This window comes from Amblyomma mixtum, chromosome 2 (genome assembly GCF_055824585.1).
Source record: "Amblyomma mixtum isolate Tamu chromosome 2, ASM5582458v1, whole genome shotgun sequence".
Lineage (NCBI taxonomy): Eukaryota > Metazoa > Arthropoda > Arachnida > Ixodida > Ixodidae > Amblyomma > Amblyomma mixtum.
In genome coordinates this window covers 77,755,299-77,777,379 of record NC_143013.1, presented here as the reverse complement: position 1 = coordinate 77,777,379, position 22,081 = coordinate 77,755,299, and the positions used below count along the sequence as shown (strand labels likewise).

General features: G+C 48.9%; 1 protein-coding gene across 2 annotated transcripts in view; it reads right to left on the bottom strand.

The window, feature by feature from the left end:
* sev (receptor protein-tyrosine kinase sevenless) overlaps positions 1 to 22,081 on the bottom strand; it is a 139,719-nt gene that overhangs the window by 71,404 nt on the left and 46,234 nt on the right. For both annotated transcript variants that reach the window (XM_089571910.1, XM_089571911.1), the window contains exon 2: positions 3,756 to 3,812. In XM_089571910.1, coding sequence (XP_089428036.1) covers positions 3,756 to 3,812 — 57 coding nt within the window. The remainder of the gene's footprint in view (positions 1 to 3,755; positions 3,813 to 22,081) is intronic.

Genomic DNA, 22,081 nt, shown 5'->3' with positions numbered 1-22,081 from the left:
TGCGGACGCGGGCGGCGCTGCGGGCGGCAGCGCACGTAATTTAAATGCGAGTCATAGGCGGCTGCTCTACTGGGAAGAGGAAGGGAAAGGTCGCCACAAACCACGGCAGCCATGTTGTAAGCTGCCCGACGACCTCAGTGACGAGGCCGACCTTAACCTTAATTTGCGCCAGCTCTCTGACTGCGTGAGCGCGGATGCTGGGCGGCAGGATTTAGAAACAATGCATCTTTTACGAGCGACCCCCCCCCCTCCCCCTACATTTGTGTATGCCTAAAAAGGCAGACGAATACGCAGATTTCACTTGTCAGCGACGGCTTTCAGCAGCGCCTTCTGCTTTGGTGGAGACGGACTAACCACAAGGTTGAGGAAAAAGGAAAGACGGGACAGTCAGCAAAAAGGACAAGGCGCTAATATTTCGGGCCAGTGAGTTAGTGCTTGTGTTCACCCTTGTCTTCGGTCGGAATAAATCTTTTGTTGGTGTCCAACTACGAAGCGTTCATTTTATTGCAATATTTCATTCTATTCGCTGGGCGATATATGTTAACAAAGACCCTCCTCAAGCATCAAATCGAGACAAACGCGAGCCCGGAATTTTCGTTAAAGAGCCGTTTTAGCCCTGTATCCTAAGAAATGCATTTACTTCGCAATATTCTTTCACCAGCATCCTTAGAGTGCACTTATTGGTCTATTGGTTTATTAGAGTTTAACGTCTCAAAGCGACTCTCGGGCTATGAGGGACGCCGTAGTGAAGGGCGCCGGAAATTTCGACCAACTGGGGTTCTTTAACGTGCACTGACATCGAACAGTACACGGGCCTCTAGAATTTCGCTTCCATCGAAATTCGGCCGCCACGGCCGGGATCGAACCCGCGTCTTTCGGGCCAGCAGCCGAGCGCCGTAACCACTGAGCCACCGCAGGCGGGGCAGAGTGCACGTAGAAGCGAGTCCTAGAGTTCGAGGCACAACTCTTCTCAGCGCATTTATTTTAAATTTTTTTACTACAAAGGAGCTTTTCGTAATCACACTTGCCTCATTTCTTCGCCAGAAATGTTCAGATCCTTCACTGAGGATTGCGTCTGTTTTGTAAGAAAACAAAGCCCGATTTCTCTTTTGTCTGTTTTTTATTCCCAGAAATTTTGAAGCCGCGCCACCCTGATGTGTCGAAATTGAGACCGGCATCCCACAGAGACCGAGAACATTGCGTCACACAAGCATCGAGATAAAAGGGAAGTATAGTCTCCTTCCTTCGCCCTGGTAATGATACAGTGTATGCGTGACGAGCGGCTCAGCGCAGAGCGGCGAACAATTGGCGTCACAGGGAAACGACGAGGACTCGGCGTTGTCTTTGGTTGCGCGCAGGTTCAGCGGCCGTTTCTTTTAGCCCACAAAAGGAGTCCCGCTTAAGCAAGCCGCTGCCGTCGGGCAAGGAGCCAGCTGGGAAAGGGGGACTGACTCTTTTTCGTTCCTTTTCATCTCCACGCAGTCAGTGTATGCGCCGAGAACCTCTTTGTCTCTGCTCGGGGAACGCGACGCCCTTGCGGTTGCAGCTTGAAACTGTTTCGCAAGGCAGAATGGAGACTCCGATTAAGACTACGGGTGCGGATCACGACTTCTCCTGGGTGTACGGAATGTGTGCCCCGACGATCACGTTTCTTGAATTTGCTCTTTTTTAATGATTTTTTTTACACAAAAAGAAACCCGCTGGGCTAGCGTAGATGAACAAGACTTTGCCTGATTTGTTAATACCTCTATAAAGCTGTTTTTCTTCGTAACAAAAAATTTGCCGTCCTACGCGGGTTCGATCCCGGCCGCGGTGGTCGAATTTCTTTAGAGGAGAAATTCTAGAGGCCCGTGTGCTGTGCGATGTCAGTGTACGTTAAAGAACCCCAGGTGGTCGAAATTTCCGGAGCCCTTCACTACGGCGTCCCTCATAGACTGAGTCGCTTTGGGACGTTAAACCCCAATAAAGCAATAAACCATAACATTTTTCTTTTTATCAGTCACGATAAGGCTCGATGTGGTGCGCCGTGAAGTATCCCGAAATCTTGATGACGCACACTACCTCCTCCAGGACACTCGTGCATTGCGCGCAACTTTCCCGCTCATTTCAGCCCCATATACCATGCATGTTCTTCGTTTCTGCATATATGTTTACATATTTTTGCTTGTTTGGGTACTTCAGCTTGTTTCAGATCTTGCATCGTAAGCTTGCGGTATTCCCTACGAATTAAGGTTGTTTGGTTGTTTTCTTTTCTTTTTCCACAACTACGCAAGTTTGCTGCCTGAATTTAATACATATTACTTAACTTCTATAATGAAAGGTATCGTTTAGAGTAGCACAGATACGCGTGTCCGCTATTGCGTCTCCTAGTGCTACGTGTATGAACTTTCTTTTTTTTAAGAGCAATAAATTTGTTGCTTTCGGCATGGCCCTGCATATAACTGTCGTGTCTAAATCTCACTCGAGCTTTTTCTTTTATTTCTTTTTTTCCCCGTACCTGGCGCTTTTCTTGATGACCAATTCCTTTCAACATGAATATCTCCGTCACTCTCTTTTCTTTTTTAATTCAGCCAATCAGACTGGGCTAGCTAATGTACCGAGCATCGTGCGCCTGCCTACTAGTACAAGGTCCAAATTAACCCCATTCAAGCTATCCCAATTAAGCTTAATCTAATCCAAGTGCATTGAATTTAAGCCCGTTGCGCTGATTCCGTTAAGATTCAAATTAGCCTCATCTAATCTAGCCCCATTTATCTGAAGATAGAGTGCATTGAGATAACAGCCTTCTGCAATAGCTTCGCTCTAGATTCCAACCATACGCACTTTAGTCAGACGCACAAGAAAAAAAAAAACTCCCAGCAGTTTTCTGCTAGCCAGCCATAAACCCACCATGAAGGCACAGAAGATCTATAGCTCAATTTATTTGACTCTAATCAGAGTGCATTGAGTTAACAGCCTTTTGCACTAGCTTCGCTCTGGATCCGCAACCATATGCAACTAATTTACATACACACACAAAAAAAAAACGATTTTCGACAGTTTTCTACTAGCCAGCAGTACACCCACAGTGAAGGCCCAGAAGATCGTAGTTTCAGACAAAGAGATATATCGCGTTAACTGAGCTGTCGCGGTTTGAGGCTCACTCCACAAAGGCTCGTCGCCGAAGCGAAGAACAGCAGTTATTTTTCTTCCGATTTTTTTTCTTCTTTTCGCGAGTCTTTAGGCAAAACTCGTGACGCCCAGAGAAGAGCGCCGGAGGATGTTTGCCGACGGCGCCGTTAAGCCGAGACCGTCTACGGAGAAGACGCGTCAAAACCGGGCACAATATTTGAGCACCGGGCGTGGGCGAAGCCTTACTCCGAGGAAAGAACAGGCCGGGTTTTAGGAACAAAACCGGGAGGAGAAATTAAAAAAGAAGCAAAAAAAGAAAGCGAGAAGAGGAAAGAAGAATAGCTGAAGCGCGAGGTAAGTTGGTTGTCGGTCGCGGCGAGGCGTTTGCTGGTAGGAGAGAGAAGCAGCTCGGCTGGTGGACCACACCGGGCCAGACAGGCGTGGTTGAGTTCAATGTCACAGTGACGAGCTCTGCTTCCTTTTGCGGGCTCGTGCGCAAACACCGCTTGTGCAGGCAGACCCGCTGCCTCGAGGCTAATAAAGGGTGTGGGGTACGAGGGCGTTCCTACACGAGCCAGAAAGTGTGCGGGTGGCGTGTATAGGGCCCCGGCGAAAGTGCATGCAAGTTGACGGTCGGGACTCACCTTTCGTAACCGGCAGTCTTCATCGCAAACCACGTTGAAGCTGTCTTCATCCACCAACTAGAAAACACAAAGAAAGAAGAAAAGTACGATTAAGCAAACGCAAGCACTCTACGTTCCGAAAACAGACTGTGTGTAATGTTAATGAGACGGGAAGCACACAGGCGTATATACATACTAAACTTCTTTTTCTTCGGCTTTGTTCTTACGCTTGGGTTTCTTTCTAGGCTCGCGGGATTGGGTCAGAAGAACAGGGAAAGCTTTCTCCAGCCGTCTTGTATGCCACGGCAGGCAAGACTCGCTGCTGTAGGAGCATGGAATGGCTGGTCTCGAGATAATGCGTGAGTCTGTGCGTGAATACATACCTTCGTATCTATTTTTGTATAAGCAGGCAGCACGAATAGATGGGATGAACTACAAGCGTTATGGTTTACACGGTGTAACAAAAATGCCGGAGCTAAGGCATCGTGCGCATAGCACGGAAGTTCCAGGACATCTCAGAGACTGTATACACGATATACATCATTTAATATCACTCATGCAGCTATGGCTATATTTATAGTATTAATTATATACTGTCACTAGAAAGAAACGAACCGCATAGATAAAGTACGCCACGGTTTGAAGTATAACATTGTTCTGCACTTGGCACAGAGCCATCAAGATAGACTATGAAGGCCGGAAACTTTGTTTTACAAACTAAAGAAACGGAAAAAATGTTTACGAAATTAATCATACGCACGATATCGATGGTTCGATGGCTTGTTTACTGATTTTCAGTGGCTTCGCGCTCGTTCCTCCAACCCACCATGTAAAAATGACAGAGAGCTCTTCTTAGTGTGTATCGACCACACGAAGAAAACATCCACGACGCCGGGACATTTACATGCGGAAAGCTTACAAACTGCTTCGCAAAGCGTGCACTTAAAATAGCAAAATGAAAGGACGCCCCGAGAGCCCCACTCGCAGCCCTCATTAAGCTGTCGTTACGGGCTGTAAAGCTTGTGTTCGCGAATCGCAGCAGCGGCTTGTTAAGAGCAGATTCAAGACGCGGCTTTTTTTTTGTTTCCTCCATTCCGCTCAGGCCGGGCGCACACAGGCAATGTTCCTCCGGGAAAGCATTAACGGCAAATGGGCCACCCCTCTTTCGACAGGCACTAAGGAAACACGATAGCCGTGTATCATATCTTCTTCGTGCTCGGCTCCTATTAAATGAAACCCTGTACCGCAGACACACTACAGCGCAGCAGAACAAAAAAAAAAGAAGAAAAAAATTTCCGAGTCCTAGTTTCCGTCGCTGCCCTTCACCTCCTCGCGTTGAACGAACTGAAGCGACGAAAGAACGAAGAACAGGAAAGAAATGGCACCCAGACCGAGATAGAAAGAATATGAAGGAAAGCTGCGAGTGCGAAAACGAAAGCCGTTCGCTCGCTCTTAGAGGAGAGAGCGTTGAAGTCTGCAGGAACTCGATACACAAACTGAGCGAGATCGTCGCCGCCTTCGTAGAGCATGGACACACCACACGCTTGAATGCTGAGGGCCTGCTGCGGCTACGCTGTCATCGGTCGGTCGTCTTGGTGGGTTCGTTCGTAGGGCGGTAGAGGGGGAGGTCTCCGACGCTCGATTATAAGCATACGCGAGTCGACGGCCATGTCAAGGAACCCATTTTGTTAAAGATTCTCCCGCGGATCCTTTGGGCGTCGCCGCGGACGCGGAAAGAAAAATGGTGGGAAAGCGGGGGCAAAAAAAGGGGGAGCGGGGAGCAGTGTTTGTACGCGTCAGCTCGTCCCGATTTTCGACGTTGCCCTTCGCTCCCGTGAGGCTACTTATTTACTTCTATTATATTTTCTATTCGGGTGAAGGAGTGCTGCAGCCGGCTTTGGCATCATGTTGTGTTATGGCCTCCTGGCAAAGTTTGTTTCGCGCCTGTCGCTTGTAGAATTCTCTACGGTCTTAGCTGTCAATGAAGGTCGTGAGTAGTTTATGCATGCCCATTTTTTTCCCCTCGCTTTGCGTGTTTTTTTTTCTTTTTTGTGTGCGCGCAATGACAGCGCCGAGGTACACGGGATTCTCAAGAGATCATTGCGCAATATTTTTTTTTGTGTGTGTAATCTGTTTCATGCTCTAAGCAACCAAGTCAACATTTGGATGTCAAATAGTGCAAAACTTGCCAGAAGGTGGGGCTAGCTTATAGTGACACAGAAAATATGATCCAAATAAAACTCAGAGGAGGGTTGTGGTTTAATTTATTGCTTCGTTGTTTTTTTTTGTTTCGTTTTTTTTTCGCAAAAACAGTCGCATGACCTGAAGTGGACCATCCTCGCTTTTATGCTGTTTTCTCTCCCTAACAGCGGTTTCACAAAGCTTAAGGAAGAAGGGAAGAGAAAAAAAACCGTCGAACAATAGTGATCATTTAGCGGCACGACAGGCGACCGTTTTGATGCGGGACAGATCTGCCGCATGCCCCTGAAATAAAAAAAGAAAGAAGTACTGATGAGGAGAAGAAACAAAAGGCTACAAGGATGATCGCAAGAGAAGGAGCAGCGGCGTCTTGGACAAGCGCGCACATAATGTCCTACTGTTCTTCCTCAAACACGGCAGACACGCGATGGGACAAGGCCGCGTCGGTGCGACAAAGATCGCTGTCTGTCTTCAAAAACAAGCGGACGAGGGAAAGAATGCACGCAGAGAAGAAAAAAACGAAGTCTAGAAAAGAATGTCGTGGTAAGTGCCCACAAGCCGGAAAGAGGACACGGCACAGACTGCCCACAGCGGCCTGCTCGACGCAAGAGGTCCTGGCCTTGCGGAAAGGACCCGAAGCCAAGACAAGACTAGACGAAACAAAAGACGCCGAGGAACAGATGACGACACTGAAAAAGCAGACGACACCGAACAGGCAGACGAGGGTGAAGTGCTAAGCCTTTTTAACATTTTTTTTTTTTTTTGTGGCGACGGCTCAATAACGACTTTTTCCCTCACCAAAGTAAACAAGGCCCTCGGCCGTCAACACACAGGCAGCTAGTCTCTGGGTGGGTTTGATCTTGAGGGTGAAAAAGCCGAGTGAAAGAGCGAAAGCCATAAGCGGAGATGGAAAGACGGGCAGGGCTGAGAGACAAGCCCTGTGCCTTGTTTCTATCTTGCCCTCTTCGGGGTGGCGCCATGTTTGTCTGTTCATCCCTCCATCTCCTCGAAGGAACAGTGCGCCGCGGGTCGGTGAAATCCGACACCACCTCTTGCAATTACGAGCAAAAAAGATTCGGGGGACCCTGGAATACCGGGAAGTAAAACTTTATTTTTTGTTCCCTTTCTAGTCTTTATTATTTTTTCATATTTTTTGTGCTCTTTCTTTCGAAAATTTGAGCGGGCAGCCCTAGAAACTCAGAAAAAAACCTATGGCTATGAACGTGCATCTACGCAAGAAAAGCTGTAAATTCTGGCTGACAACTCGGCTTGTTAGCTGACTGCACTGCTTTTAATGTTTGCTGAATAATTTTGGAACATAAAAATGGCCTACGAAACCGATAAAGCGCTAACGTCGCTCCTGACAATAAGTCACATGAGCTGTACGAGAACAAAGGAACAAAAGTAAAACAAAAATGCATTATCTCTTTTCTTCTTGGCCGCATTGTTATCATCATTATGACAGCACGTATAGTCCTGAAGCACCGGGGATCCAGGCTTTAAGAAAATGAAACGCAGGACACGCATTTTTATGTTTATGTTTCCACTGTGTATACTTCCGCACAGTATATACCTTAGCCGTCGCTGCAGAACGCGCGTCCCTTGTTTGCAGCTTAGCGATAAACACTGCCTCCCCTGTTGAGGCACTGACATTGAAAGAAACCATGGACCTTATGCCATGGTCTGTTCTCCTCCTTTTCTCTTTTCTTGTTCCTTTCAACCTTGCCATTGACTTATTAGCAAGTGTCGTAAGACGCCTGCTGGGAAGGCTAGTGTGTGTTCTTACATGAGAGATGATAACAACGTCTTATGAATTCCAGGCCTACCACGTGCGACATAGATATAAGCCAACACAAAGGCGAGTCACGTGGCATAAAAGACGAGCGGAACGGGGAGACAAGAGATCTGTTCCAAGGCTACGGCCATGACCCTGTCAGAGTCGCTGCACTTGGGGAAACGCGAGAGGGGTACACTAGGCCACGTGTAGGGAACGTGCACCCTTGTCCTGCATGGTGCTGGCACACTAGAGACGTTTTCAAAGTAGCCGCTTCTGAGTCACGTGGAGTGCAGTGACGTAGGCGAAAGCACGCCGGTGCCTTCTTGGAAAGTTGGCCAGGATCTTTCCGAAGCCAGAGACCCACATGGCCTCAGCTCTCTTTCAGCTTTTGTCCACCAGAAGCCATGAACATGCGACCGATGTCTAGGCGTAGGTCTGGTGCCGAGAGGGGCCACAGGAAGGTCAAGCCGTGGAGGCTGTTGACACAGATGGCCCAGAAAATCGTGGGCTGCTTGTCCGGTACATCTAGCTTGAGTGACGACATTAAACTAACTACACACGTGGCAACAGCTGGCTCCAATATCTTAACCTGTATGCAGCTGCTACAACGCATGAAGCAGCTTGGTATTTAGTGTGTGTGTGTTAATTCGGTGCAATAAATGATTATTACGCTGCGTGTGTGTTTTAGTGAAAGGCTCGGTTGGACTTACACTTAGAAATTATACCCTTAATTGGTTGGCGGAATTTGACCCTGAGTGCGGAATGATTAATCAGAAGTGACAATGCTGCACTGTAATGCCCCTATTTTTAATATTGTGATGCGAATGACTTTGCTCTACGGAAGTGCCATGCAGTGAGGGGCATTCTGGAGGCTGCTGGTGCCTCAAACAAGCACCATTGTGCTCAAGCGGTGCGGAATGTTCTTTGTTGTGATGAAAGTGAGAAACCGAACAAAGTGTAGACTTCGAGTGCCGGCTTGTGATAATGAAGCATTCGGTCTGATATGGTGGCTTAAAACGCTAGATTGAAACAGCTTAAATCCTGGTGAAGTAATGCTTCGGCAAAAGTGAACGTGGACGGAGGTTTGTTTTGCTACGATATTACTATGCTGCCCCAGAAGCGGCCCGATATTCATGCAAGTGGCGTATTTCCCTCGATATCTGTATCTTCTTGCAGTGTAACCACTAAGGGTACGTTACTTTTGTGCTAAAAGTGAAACACAGACAGCAATTACACTCACATGAAGACGACAGGACTACATTTCGTTTACATTTTCTTTTAATTCTAAGAGTAATTTCGCGACCGCCGTAACAATAATATACGTCCGAAATGGACCTGACTGAAATCAAGACGCACACTTCCAAGATAATTATTTGCTCATGGATCTCTCGCTAAAGTGCGGCTGCATCAACCACCACAAACCAAGCGGCGTTGAACGTCTCATACACCGCCTATCGTTGTTCGCAGTTAGAGCGCTAAACCAGCAGAAGGCGCTCGGCCCGCAACTTCCTTGGCGCGCCTTCGTTGCAAACAGCGACGCTCTTCTTTGCAACAAGCATGGTTTATACGCTCTGCACTGCTGCAGCCTTAGGACAGGAGGGAGGGGGCGAAAGGGGGGGGGGGGGGGGCGGACACTGAGCGATACAGCACCACCACGGCCGTGCATCGAACACGGGCGCCTGGTCGCAAAGCTCGACCCGGTGTCGTATTCCAGGACTGAAAGCCGGTCGCAGTGCGTTCGCCCACTTCTCCATCCCAAGCCCAGCGGCTAGCTGTAGCCCGAGCCCCCTCCCGGGCACCAGACGACCACCACGCCCGGCGAGCCTCTGCCCCTCCTCCGTCGCCATGCGGTATCCTGTTCGCCCTGACAGGGACGCTCCAGACAGAGAACAGAATCTCCCCCGAACTGCTAACTGCTCGCAGTTATCACGAAAAGGACGACGGTACAGCCTCCTCGCCAGACGGCCGACATCCTCCTCTCCCGCTTCCCGAAGACTTTCTCCGGTCCTGCATCTCCCCCCGCTCTCAAGCCGGCGCCTCAGCGCTTCAAGTCGGCCGTTTCGCTCGAGTCGGAGCCAACTTAACCAAACACCCTCGGAGTCGTAGCTGTTCGGAGGTTTCTTTAAACTAGAAGCTGCGAGGAAGGGACGATGAGAAAGAAAACAGAAAACCGTCTGTTGTTTGTCCTCAGGGAAGTTTGAAGCAAGTCCTGCATGGTTTCCTCTGCGTCGTTTCAGAAGCGCGAACTTTTATTTTTGTGTTCCTTTTTTTTCTATTTATTCTGTGTTGCATTCCACACATTTTCTGCTCGTCAGATCGATCGAGAGGTCCCACGTATCCTCTTTACAGTGGCTACTCCCAGAGCTTAATATCAAAAGCTCGCTTGCGTCGGAGTTCCAACATGGCGTAAACATGTTTGCCTCCCCCCTGGGCAAAATTTTTCTATATTTTTGTTGCTCACCGCTAAAGTGCGTAGGCTTTAGACAAGCAAGAACAGCTCTTCGAAGAACCAAAGGGAAAAAAAACGTTATTACTAAAAATCTTGCGTTCATCAACGCCGATAAAGTGTCCCGCTGCGCTTGTACGTGCTCAGTGCCCCGCATGTCATGTAAACGTAGCAGCAGCATCCGTACAGGTTGCGTATGACAGTTCCGTCAATCGCATTTCTCGTTACGAACACGGCTTGCGCGAGGAATTGTGCGCCCACGCACGACAACGGTGTCTCGCTAATGGAAATCGAACGGTCCCGCGCGGATGCGTTTCCAGCGTCTCTGTCACATCCGCCGGGCGCCTCCATTTCCAAACTCATGCCCTACGCGTCATAGCTGGATAACGCAACGATATCCCAACCACGCCTTCTCACTGGTTAAAGGGCCTTCTCATGCATCCCAGCCGTCAGAAGTTTATGGAAGGCGACTGTGTAGAAGAAACTTTTTTTCATCTAAGGCGCGCTGTTTGTCGTATAATGGTGCAGTGCATGTGTAATCCGCACTGTCGAAATTAGGATGCGTATACATTTTCGAGCATGCATGGAAAGACGCCGTGGAATTAATTTCTTTTTTCTAATATTGACTTCCATAAACCTTTGACTGTGGGAGTACGTCGCTCCGAAAGCCAGTCTCCGCTGTTAAGATCTAGCATTTAACTTCGGCTTCACCCTACAGCCCTCGCATTCCAGAGCATTGCATGAATGCAAAGCTCGCGATCATGCTCAAGTGGAGCCATCACAAGAGGAGCTCCGCACTGATCATCTCCCTCCTTTGGCTACGAAACTTATTTAGAAGCGCCTGAGCGTGTCCTGGTGTCAATTTTCAAAACTCAAGCCACACTTTCTAAACAGACGTCAATTCGCTTAATCTTAGTTGTCTTTTCTTGCCCTGCAAGCTATAGCAGGGTACGCATCACGAACGCAGCGGCTTTTCCCCGTCAAGGACCCCCTTTCCAGTCAATGGCATCGGCTGATTCTCATAAGCCTGCTTGAAAGTAAATATAGTCCCCTCCTTGCTTTGTCAGGCCAGCAGGCTTATGAGAATCGGCTGACGCCATTGGCTGGAAAGGGGGTCCTTGACGGAGAAACTTCGCTTCGGTCTTGAGTTGTATCTGGCTATAGAAGCGCTACCTCGGTCACCCACCACAGTGTAGATGCGTACTCGTAAACAGAGAACCCAGCTGGTACGGAATCATTGCGTAGATTCCCGCATCACTCGGCCTTTCTTTTTGCGAAGCCTATCTCTCCCCCTTCACCCTCTTGTTAGTGTCCTCACCCTCTCTCTCCTTTCCCTCTCCACTCCTCATGGTCGCATGTAAAGCAGGGGTGCCCGACCTAGAGCGTAGAGGCACGCTGCTGCTCATCACGCATTCACGCTCGCTAGCACGCTTAGCGACGAGTCAGCGACTGCGCGTATTGTTCGCCGCCCGCCACGCGCAGCCGGCACGGGGACCCCGCATTTTATGCGCCGGGAGTAGTGAGGTTTCGCAACGGCGCGTCTCGCCGCGTGGTTCCCTGTCGCCACGTGATGCGAACGAGTAGTGTTCGGGCACAATCAAGTAACCGCTATGGTAAGCCTTCCTGACAGACTTAATTAGATGCCGCTGCGATGGGAACTCGCTGGGTTTCTATGTTGGAGGCCGCGCCGACGGCCACGAAAAACAGTTGTACGTGTTTTACCGTATGCGCAGAAAAAAATAAATCAAATACGGGCACACGTGCGAAACATTAGGTGTGACTAGCGTGGAAGTGCGCTGCCAGAGTGATTTTTAGTGCGATAGCATTAGAGTCCACATTATGCAAAAACGGTGGCGTGTGTCGTGAAATTTGCTGATTGGTCAAGAGTGATCGCGTGACCTGGTGACGTCAACATAGCCAGCTCACAGTAGAAAAGAAAAGGAGAAGTAAGAAAGAGAAGGCAGAAAGAGCAAGAATCAGCAGAGAAGAAACAGAAGCTAGAAAAAATCAGGGAAAATCCGATTACACCAAGTTCTCGGCTTCGGCTAGCGAGGAATCTCTAATGGGGATCTCTAATATCGCATTCTACTCTTAAGATACGTTAAGTGACCCCCAGATTTAATTTCTTTTGTCAACTCTTAGGCAAGGAGTACCTGTCGCCATTATATCAGGCACTACCCCTCCCAATACCAGATATACAATGCTCAAGACTAGAACCCGATTTGGGCAAGCTGGTAGGACCTGCTGAAGCATAGGAACATGGGGACGAGTTGGAAACATGACTGCTTAACCGATTCTTGCGGCGCAGTTTCAGGAAACCAAGGTTATTAAACCCTCAAGGGGACCTCCTGATCATTTTCACAAAACGTTTTAAACAAAGTTTCGTCCGATATTTCGCATTGCACATTTCAAAAGCTCCTAGCCTATTTCTCTTTCGGCACAAACGGTTCAGCGAAGTTTAGATCTGATATCAGTGATTCAATGGCACTGGGCAACAAAACATAGAATTGCCTCATCCCCCGGTTTCGAACTGAACTGCCATGCCATCAGCGAGCATGGTCAGTGCTTATTACGAGCCTACTGGGGTGGCATTCTCCAATCTCCAAGCAGTGCACGACCGCGAACGAGGGCCACGGTGGTAGCGAAAACATTCCATGCGGCGATATACACGGTCGCTCAATATGAAAGGGAACAAGGGAGTGCGGGGCCTCCGCGCTGTCGAGAATTGGCTGCACCAGGCGCATGTGCAGAAAGAGTAGCCGGCCGTGCTTACTGCGCATGCGCCTTCGCCATCGATTCTCGCCTGCTCCCAGCAGCTCCCGTGCTTCCGTGTTCCCTTTCATGTTGAGAGAGACTGAACGTTTTGCAATGACTAAGTGCAACTGCATGGCTGCCCACACAAAGGCATTTAGCATATGTAAAGATTGGATGTTCTGTGACACAAGATGTTATTCCGAGCACTACTTAGAGGCCTGTGTAATGTCTTCGCTCCGAATGCAGTTGCGAGCGTAGACTTTGAAAATACGTCTGTCTGCTGTTTCAAGTCGCGAATGCTGTGCAAGCCCCTAAGCATCTAATCTTAGATTGAAACAGTTTGAGGCATCCTTAAGTCGATAGTGCATGCACTTTGTGTGACTCACTCAGGCAGCTCATATGGCAATACTTCTGCGTTGTAGACACAGCAAGTCTGGCCTGGTAGAGAAACACAAGCAGCCTGCATAACACAACACCACTGAGCCTGTGCTAGCTACAGGAGCGTCACCGCCAGCGGACTCGTGGCTGGGGTGCGCCGTTCGCATGGTTGCCGCAACATCGGCAGCGCGGGGCAACGCCAAGGGCGCTAGCATGGGTCAGACGGGAGAACGAGGGGGAGGGCGGGCAATTCGGATGGCTGGGCTTTTAGAGCAGCCGGCCTTGGTTCGTGCCAAGAGAAACATGCATCGCGTTCCATTCGTATGGGCGCCAGTGGACGCAAGGGAACGTTGCATTTTTGTTATACTTTCACGTGATGCGTCTGCAATAGAGTAGCTTCGCAAGACGGTGTCTGGAACTAATAGCAAGAAGAAAAAGAAAGAAATACGAAAAATGTGAGCCGCCCTTCATCGAAGGGAGACGTTGTAACTGCTTTCTGTTATCACATGTTAGCTCTGACTTGTAGCAATCAAAGTAATGCCGTACAGAAGCTCTGTAAAATGCATAAGGGTTCAACAAATCACAAGCTGTAAGAAAGTGAAGGTGAGTACACATACTAAAATGACCACAAGGGAGTTATGTAAGTTGTCAGTAAATGCGGCGGTGTGAAACATATTGAAAGTTTAGAGCAGAGCATGCAAGACAGATACCATCTAGAGGAGAGATCTTTGGTGTGAAGCCGTGTCTCCTGAGCCCCAGAACACAGTAAAGCGTGCTGATCTCGTCACTACCGTGCCTGAGATCTCCTCTCGAAAAGTCGTCTCATGACAGTATTTCTGACAGAATCACGACACAAGTCTGCAGGTTACGCGCTAATGGTTACCCCGCTTAAATTATTTCTAGAGCTTCAGAAAAGGTGCTTAAAAGTGTGAGGGCGGTCAGTCCGATGTGGAAGAGATGAAGAGAAGAATGGCCGCTGTCCTTTATAAGCATGATATGGCGCCTGGCCTCAAGAAGGATGGTTGCCAGGTACGACATGTGTCTCCCCCTGTTCCTTGTGAAGCAAACGTGGTATACCAGATGTACTTCACATGCGATGCCGTTTACGTCCGACAAACAGGGAGATGCCTGAACAAGAGACTAAGAGAGGATGAAAAGGCGAGAAAAAAAATGACTCTCTTTGCCACCTTGCAGCTCATTGTGCTAAGTGGAAATGTGAGTATGAAACGAAGTTAGAAAAACGTCGATGGCCGGGTTCCTAGCACAAAGGTTCTTTGCAAAAATGCAAATGTGCACCGATGAGCAAGAAGACAGCAGTGCTTTTCCTTCATAAGAAAAAGGCCACGCGTTAAATCATGGCAGCATTTTACATCCACAATCACAGCGTAGAATGCGTCACCAATCCTTCTGTTACATTAAATGACGATTAAATAGGATACCTTGCCTCCCACGTGACACAGATATTATCTTTTTGGCTGCGTTTTCAAATCTTTTTCTAATATCTGTTCAATCGTTGGCTTTCACTGTAGGTAGTTACCTTTCCGTCCTTCATAAACTCAGCTGTTAACCACCGCTTGTCTTGCCTATGTACCGCCGTTATTGCGCTGTGCCGTTCCCCTACAGTATACCAACTTGCCCAATTTTCAGATTTACTCAATGTTGCTAATCAGCCCTGACGGTACAGGCCGAAACCGCCATTAAGTAGAATTGAGAAAGAATGAACAGAGAAAACCATGATTTAAAAAAATACAGCCGACGGCTTAGACATAAAAGTGAAACACGACATGCCGACGAGCGCATCACAGATCGCTTCATCAAGAACTCGCCGTCAGGAACCAAAATCCAGAAAAATAAAATACGCCAAACAAATCCGCAAACGGACAGCGAGCGTGATGGAGGCGTGTAAGAGCGAGAAAGCGAAAGCTTGGGCCGAAAAGCTTGAAAGCTGGCGACCTCTTTCGCTTCAAGGGTTCGCAACCGCTATGGGAATCGAATCGCGCAGCGGGACAGCGCCTAAGAGGCGCCAGGATATCCTGTTTCTTTTCAATTTTTGCTTCTCGGTGTAGGAAGACGAATACCTCGCAGCATCTCTTGGCCGCTTTTGTACCCTGTATACCTCCGAAGCGCTGCTCACAGACTTCGAAGCGGTAGCCAAGCGCAGTGTACGGTAAGCCGAACAGCGAAAGAATGTGCGCAGCGTCCAGGAAGGAACCAAGCAAAGGCAGGGAGCTGGAAAGCAGCACGATGAAAAAAAGGACTGCCTCACTTTCTCGCTTCAGCAAAAAGAATCGACGCCCGAGGTTTCTACCAGCGAGGAACAGGACAGAGAGAAAATAAATCGAAACAAATACGTAGGCAAAGCACAGTCTACAAAGGCAGGAAGGGCTGCAGGGAAAGGATCCAAACCAGCGCCAGAAAGAGAGCATGCGCGGCCGAAAAAGTCACGACTACTGGTTCGAAGAGGAGAGAAAAAGAAAGAAGAAGACAAAGAAAGCAGGAAAGCATCATTCTGAACTCGGGCGAAGGAAACGGCTTCAGGAGTCAAGCGTCGTTGGAGCCCAATAGATGCGGACGAGGATGCGCTCACGCGGCTTATAATAAAGGCTACGAGGCGGCCGTGAGAACGAAAGCAAGCAGGAAGAAGACAAAACGGGCCGCTCGCTGCTGTCTAACCTCAACCCTCCCCTCCCTCCCCTCTTTTGTTACAAGCTGCTTTAGCTCTTCGGTGTGTTGCCCCCGTGGCCGAATGCTGAGCGAGCCGACGCGTTCGTCGCCTCAGGAGGAGGAAACCAGCCCCGAGGGCCACGAGCCAGCGAACTCTGCTTCTGTCGGTTCAGTGTAACAAACGGCCCACTCGCAGAAAGCGTTGGCTGCGTGCAGGGTGACGCGAAGAAGGGGAAAGGCGGCGAAGGACGATGTCGGTTGCTGCTGGGCCGACGGGAATTCGAGCCGCGAGCCGGCTGTTATTTTTCTTTACTGCAGTCGACAGCGGGGTCGCACGCGTCCCGAGCCTACTCGCGCCCTCCAGGCCCGTTGCTGCTATGCACTGTTCACATTTTAGTTGTGTGCACCAAAGCCAGGCCTGCCGGCCTCGGAATCCGGGGTCATCCGCAGCAGAGCGGAGAGTGGAACAATGTACCGTTCCGCCGCCGAACTTGGCACCTGTCTCAGTTCCTGGAGCGTCTAACCGTCCGTCAAGCTTCACAGAGGGCCAGGAACAGCGGGTTCCAAGCGACAACTTCTTTTTTAGCCCGAACGGAACGCGGCGTAACGGCGAAGCAGCGCAATTACACGGAACTATATTTTCTCGCGCAGTTCACGTCGTGCTGAGGTTCTGCCCGCTCCGTGCATCCCCGGTAGTGCTGTGTGGAATGGCTTCTCTATGGCAGGACGCCTTGGCTGAGCCCGTCGTTCTCCGCTTCGCTTTCGTCCATGCGCTGCGCGCCGCTGCGGCAGCTCCTCCTCCGAAGAAGGGCTCGGCAATTAACCCCAATTGAAAAGTGCTCCCCTCAGCGCCGCCTCGTCTGGCACGGGCAGGGCCGTTGCCGAGGGCGCGCTGCGCTGCCGTCGTCGGCGCGTTGCGGATCGGCTCGGCTCTGGCCCTGACGCGCGCGCGCGCGCGCGTGGCGTAGCGGCGGGTTGCGCTGCAGCGGAGCGCCAGCTCGCATTTACATTGTGTTACAACTTGGAACCAAAAGCGAGTTTGGTTTATTCCGGAGCAGGAAGGAAAAGTCACAGGCGTGTCCGTTTTCCGCATTGGGGAACGGGCTAAAGACGGGGCATTTACCCGTCTCGCCGAGGAAGTGTGCGGATTTCTCAGGATGCCGAATTTGTGCGATGAACGGACCGCTCTGTACTCTAAGCAACCTGAAGGGATTAGAATTTATTCACAGATTTTTCTTATTTCAACGCCACCTGTTGTCACTATTCTTCCCCTCCCCACCTATGAGATTTTGTGGTCACCATCCGCACGAGGTGACGTCATCACATAGTGAGGACGAATGACCCTATGAGTCACAATAATGGATATTTTTCCACATGCAGCTAACATATATGCATCTGAAGTTGAACCCCTTCAACCCTCTTGTTAGTATTCTCCGGTGAAACAGAGCTAGAAGTTTGTCTTCTGCGTAAACTAAACAAGGCCGGTCGTCACCGGTACTAATAATTATTAAAAATAGTAATGACGTTTCCCTCTATTCTTCTATTTCATCTACTTCGATACAGATGTCAATAATGACCATACATGGGTTCTCGCCGGCGGAGTGAACTAGGCTAAACGTCGCCCCGTCCGTCCCCAACAACATATCCTGCTCTTCCTTCAAGCCTAGCATGTTTTCCGATCACTTTCGTCGAGTGAATCAGAGGTTGGTGGCCTGTGTTGCGGCGGACACGCCAAGGTAGTTGGTACCACGAACAAAACTACGCATATAAACTGCAGAAGCAGTCGCCGGGGTGGTTCTGTGGTTTTTCGGCTGCTGACCCTAAAGAAGCGAAATTCTAGAGGCCCGTGTACTATGCAATGTCAGTGCGAGTTCAAGAACCTCCCGTGGTCGAAAATTCCGGAGCCCTTCACTACGGCGTGCCTCATATAGCCTGAGTCACTTTGGGACGTTGAAACCCCATAAACCACAAACCAAACTGCTGCAGCGTTTTTGTGAAAGATAACATAAAACTAAAGTGCGGTTACAATAAGTTGTAACTTTATATTTGGAGCGTGTACGTTCGCACTACAAAATTTCACGGGAGTGTTATCAAGTCTTAGCACAGTTAAGCTAAATTCGGACAAGCTCTTCAACTGTAAATTCGTGCAGCCGAAGATAACGAAACATTAGCCGTGACTTTATGGGTTTATGAGTTTATGGGGGTTTAACGTCTCAAAGCGACTCAGGCTATGACAGACGCCGTAGTGAAGGGCTCCGGACATTTCGACCACCAGATTAGCCGTGGGTATCGATAATAATACTTATTTATTCCCCAGTCCGCCCACGTTATAAAGCTACGTTCAAAGTGGTGTATGGAAAGGGCCGCAGCGGCTTCATCAGCTACTTAACCCTGTGTATACTTAACCCTTACCGAAATGCGCGTAGGCTTTCTTATGAGGGAAGCGCCGTCTTTATATTGTGGTCTGTGCCCAAGTGGCCAATCTATTTCCTTACGTTCATTAAAAAGGAAGCTCTTTTTGACAAACAAGGCTTGGAAAACAGCGTAATTCTGAACTCAGAGAAACGCCCAAAATGGTCCAGTTACTCTGTAACCCAGTCACCGCGTTCAGTACAAGGCACGTGATAAAGAAACAAGCAGTTGTCGGCTGTAACAATACACAAAAGGATGACGCCGCGCCGCGCGTCACGGCAGCGGTTGGTGAGCAGCATAGAAAGGGAGACAAGCAGGGCTTCACGGTCGAACAGAGAGGAAGACGGAGAGAGAGAAGAAGAAAGGCGAAGAAAGAAGAGGCGACGCGCTGTGCTCGCCTGGTGCGTCCTCATTAAGGCCAACCATCCAGCAGCGGGCGCCAACAGCAGCTCGCTCCAAACAGCCCTGTGAAGCGGTTACGAGGCTAGGGTGGCGCGCCGATAACTGGCCTGGGAAACAATCGGCTCCTACGCGTGACGCGCCTGCCTCTTCGCGGCGAGGCAACGAGCGACCGCCGTTAATACCGTGTTTCTTCGATTATAGGCTGACCCCGATTCGAAGCCCGCCCGGCTGACGCTATGTATGATCAAAACGAGGAACGAAAAACTTGGGGGAGATTGAAAAAACGGAAGAAGAAAACACATGCGTGTCTTCTCCTGTGCAAGGAAAATAGCAGCGCAAGATATGTTGTGTTCACACCTGTATTTACTCGATAATGATAGTAAAAAATATAATAAGCAAGAAATAAAGTGGCAGGGTTTTAACGTAGTTAAACTGAGTAGGCATGCGTAAGCATGTGTTCATTATTCGCCTCTTCTTTCTAACATCTCTATGTGCACGCAACCGCGGTTCTCGCTGTTCGTCTTCACGCACTCTCCTCACTCGGAGGCAGCTGGCGCGACGTTCCTCCGAACTAATCCGAGCTTACCCGAGTTACTCCGAAGCTTCACACAATATTCTTGGTTAGATTTGACCCCGTTAAGTAGTGCTTTCGCAGTTCTGCCTTCGGGCCTCCCCCCCCCCCCCCCCCTTCCCTTCCTGATACAGCTGCGCCTACTCCGAAGCATGCCCAGCCGAAAATGACCAACTGAAACTTCCTAAACAAAACCGGAATCATTTGAAATCCGATTACTTCCGTTTGGTTTCCAGTTGGTGACTGCGGTGATTTCTGGAAGTTCAAACGTACATATCTGACTGGGCATAAAGCCCAAACCCACTCGGGGAAGGTGACCATACAAGGTGCACTCTGGAGATTGGCGGCTCCATCACCTGGAGAACGTTCTGAATATCACATGGACGTCAAGTGGATATCATGTCGACATCATATGGATATCATTTAGACAGCTTTAGTATGGACCTAAAGGCGAATAAAAGAGTCACACCATGCCTTTTACCGTGGGGAAGTCCACTGCACAGCACCTATCTTTAAGCAAACGAAGGTCGGGAGAAAACACACAGGTGCACGTTACACTCAGATAAGTGCGGTATTTACTTTCCAATGAGGTCAAAACAGGAAAAAAAAACACGCAGTGGCACTGCTCTCCTTTGTTGCAACGAAGACGACAGTGTGGTTGTTTTCGCTGGAAAAGTGGAACACAAAAGGAAAAAAAGAAGACCGACCACCCCAGTTGCACAGGCTTGCACTTTCGTTTTTGGTAAAATTTTATGTTATCGTCGCTGGTGTGTATGGGCATATATGTGCAAAACCGCGCCTGAAATTAAGGCCGCTGCCAATGCGGAGCGCGAAGTGGAACTGTAGGTACAAACAGGCGCCATGCACAAAGGCGCCCCAGCGAAGCAGGCAAGTAGTGCGTGAAATGTATAAAACACACACACATCACAGCTACGCCGCGGCTTGCTCTTAATTGCGGTCTTTACCGTTGCCGACGAGGGGCGCGACGACCCAATCCGCGCGTGTACGACTCCTTTCGCGAACCGAGATTAAGGGGTTATTTTTTAAGGCGAAAGCCTTTAATGCCTCATACTGTCGTGACCAAGACGTGTTAGCAAATGTGTCCGCGTTTCGGATGCATGCCTTGTATGGGCATATGCCAATCAAAAACCAATCGATACTTAATCGGGTGCAATCGAAATACATCGGAACAAGATATAAAGGAATTTCATGATTATATCATTGTACTTTATGACTAAATGACTAATTGGTAATTAGTAGTAGTTAAGAGGTGGCAGTGGGACTGTACACTGCGCCTGTACCTTAACTAAAATTAATTAATCAGTGTACTAGTTAACGTCACATTAACTATCACTAACCATACATTAACTAGAAACACGAAATGTGCAAGTCATGCTTAACTATAATTAACCATCATTAATAGTTAGACGTCTCTAGACGTTTTATATACATTGTGTCGAACATTCTAGAGAGTTCGATCACTTGACATGTGAGTGACAGGACATGACGGATGGCATTAGAACAATAGTAAAGACCAACTATCGTAATTAACCTGTCTAGTCTGACCACATAAATAAACAAAACCGAGTTGGAAATTGGTCGAGTTGGGGAATGGAACCAGGGTCTCCGGAGTGCGGGAGCAGCACGCTAACCACTCCGCCATGCCAGCTCGATGGTTTGGAATGAACAAAGGCGCGTATAGCTAATACGGCGTCTTCGTTCACTCCCATATTCCTCCCTTCCCTTACGGCGAGGTTCAGGTGTCCACCGAGATATGCGAGAGGCATACATTTCCTTTCCTCAAAAACCACTTTACCGTCGAGCAAGGCGTAGAGCCTAATGGGCGATGGCGTTTTGTGGACTCCTGGGAGCGCTGCAAGACGCTGTCGCGTTCCACTCTTAAAGGCGAAGATTAACATCTTAACCACACATCAGTGACAGAAGCAGCAACACTGGGCTTAAGGCTTTCGCCTCCTCACCGCACTTTAGGTCAACAAAGTGCCCCTCTGATTTTTTTTTCTCTTCAGGCACCCGCAGCTTCAGGTTCTTACAACTTTGTAGATTAAAGGGTTATTTTTTTTCCTCTTCAGGCACCCGCAGCTTTAAGTTCTTTCAACTTTGTTTTATTTGATGGTAAGAAGCGAGTCAGAAATGAGAAAGGAAGGAAAAATACCGCTTGTTGTTACGCTTAAAAAGGTTTAACGGAAACACACACAAAAAGAGGCTCTTTGCATTTGCGTCACATCGGAGAACAAAAGAATAACGTTCAAGAGGCCGTGATGGTTAAGTGGCCGCGAAGAAAGCGAAAGCAAGTACCAGCTGAGGTCCTCGTTGGTTAAAACCTGGTTGAACAAAGGAGCGCTCTCTAACCTCTTGAATTGCTGGGCAGAAACTCTTTGTCCTGCCGACTTAACCGACTTGATCCGCAAAAACGGAGTGGTTTACGCAGCGAAATGGAACATTATTATTATTATTATTTTTGTTAAGAAAGAACAAATTAAGCGGAGATTTCGCCTGATTCCATGTGCTGCTGTTCACCGAGACGACATCTGTAGAATATAGAAAGAATAGAGAGCTGTTTTCCACGAAGAACAGAAATTCCGTCTACGACTATATAACGAAGCGTATACATGCCGGTGCTGAGAACTGTGTGCAGATAATCAAAAACGTTGACGTTTATCTCTACTTCGAGAAAATCCACGAATATGTGTCCTTGCATTCGCCTGCTTTCTTGTGGAATGTGT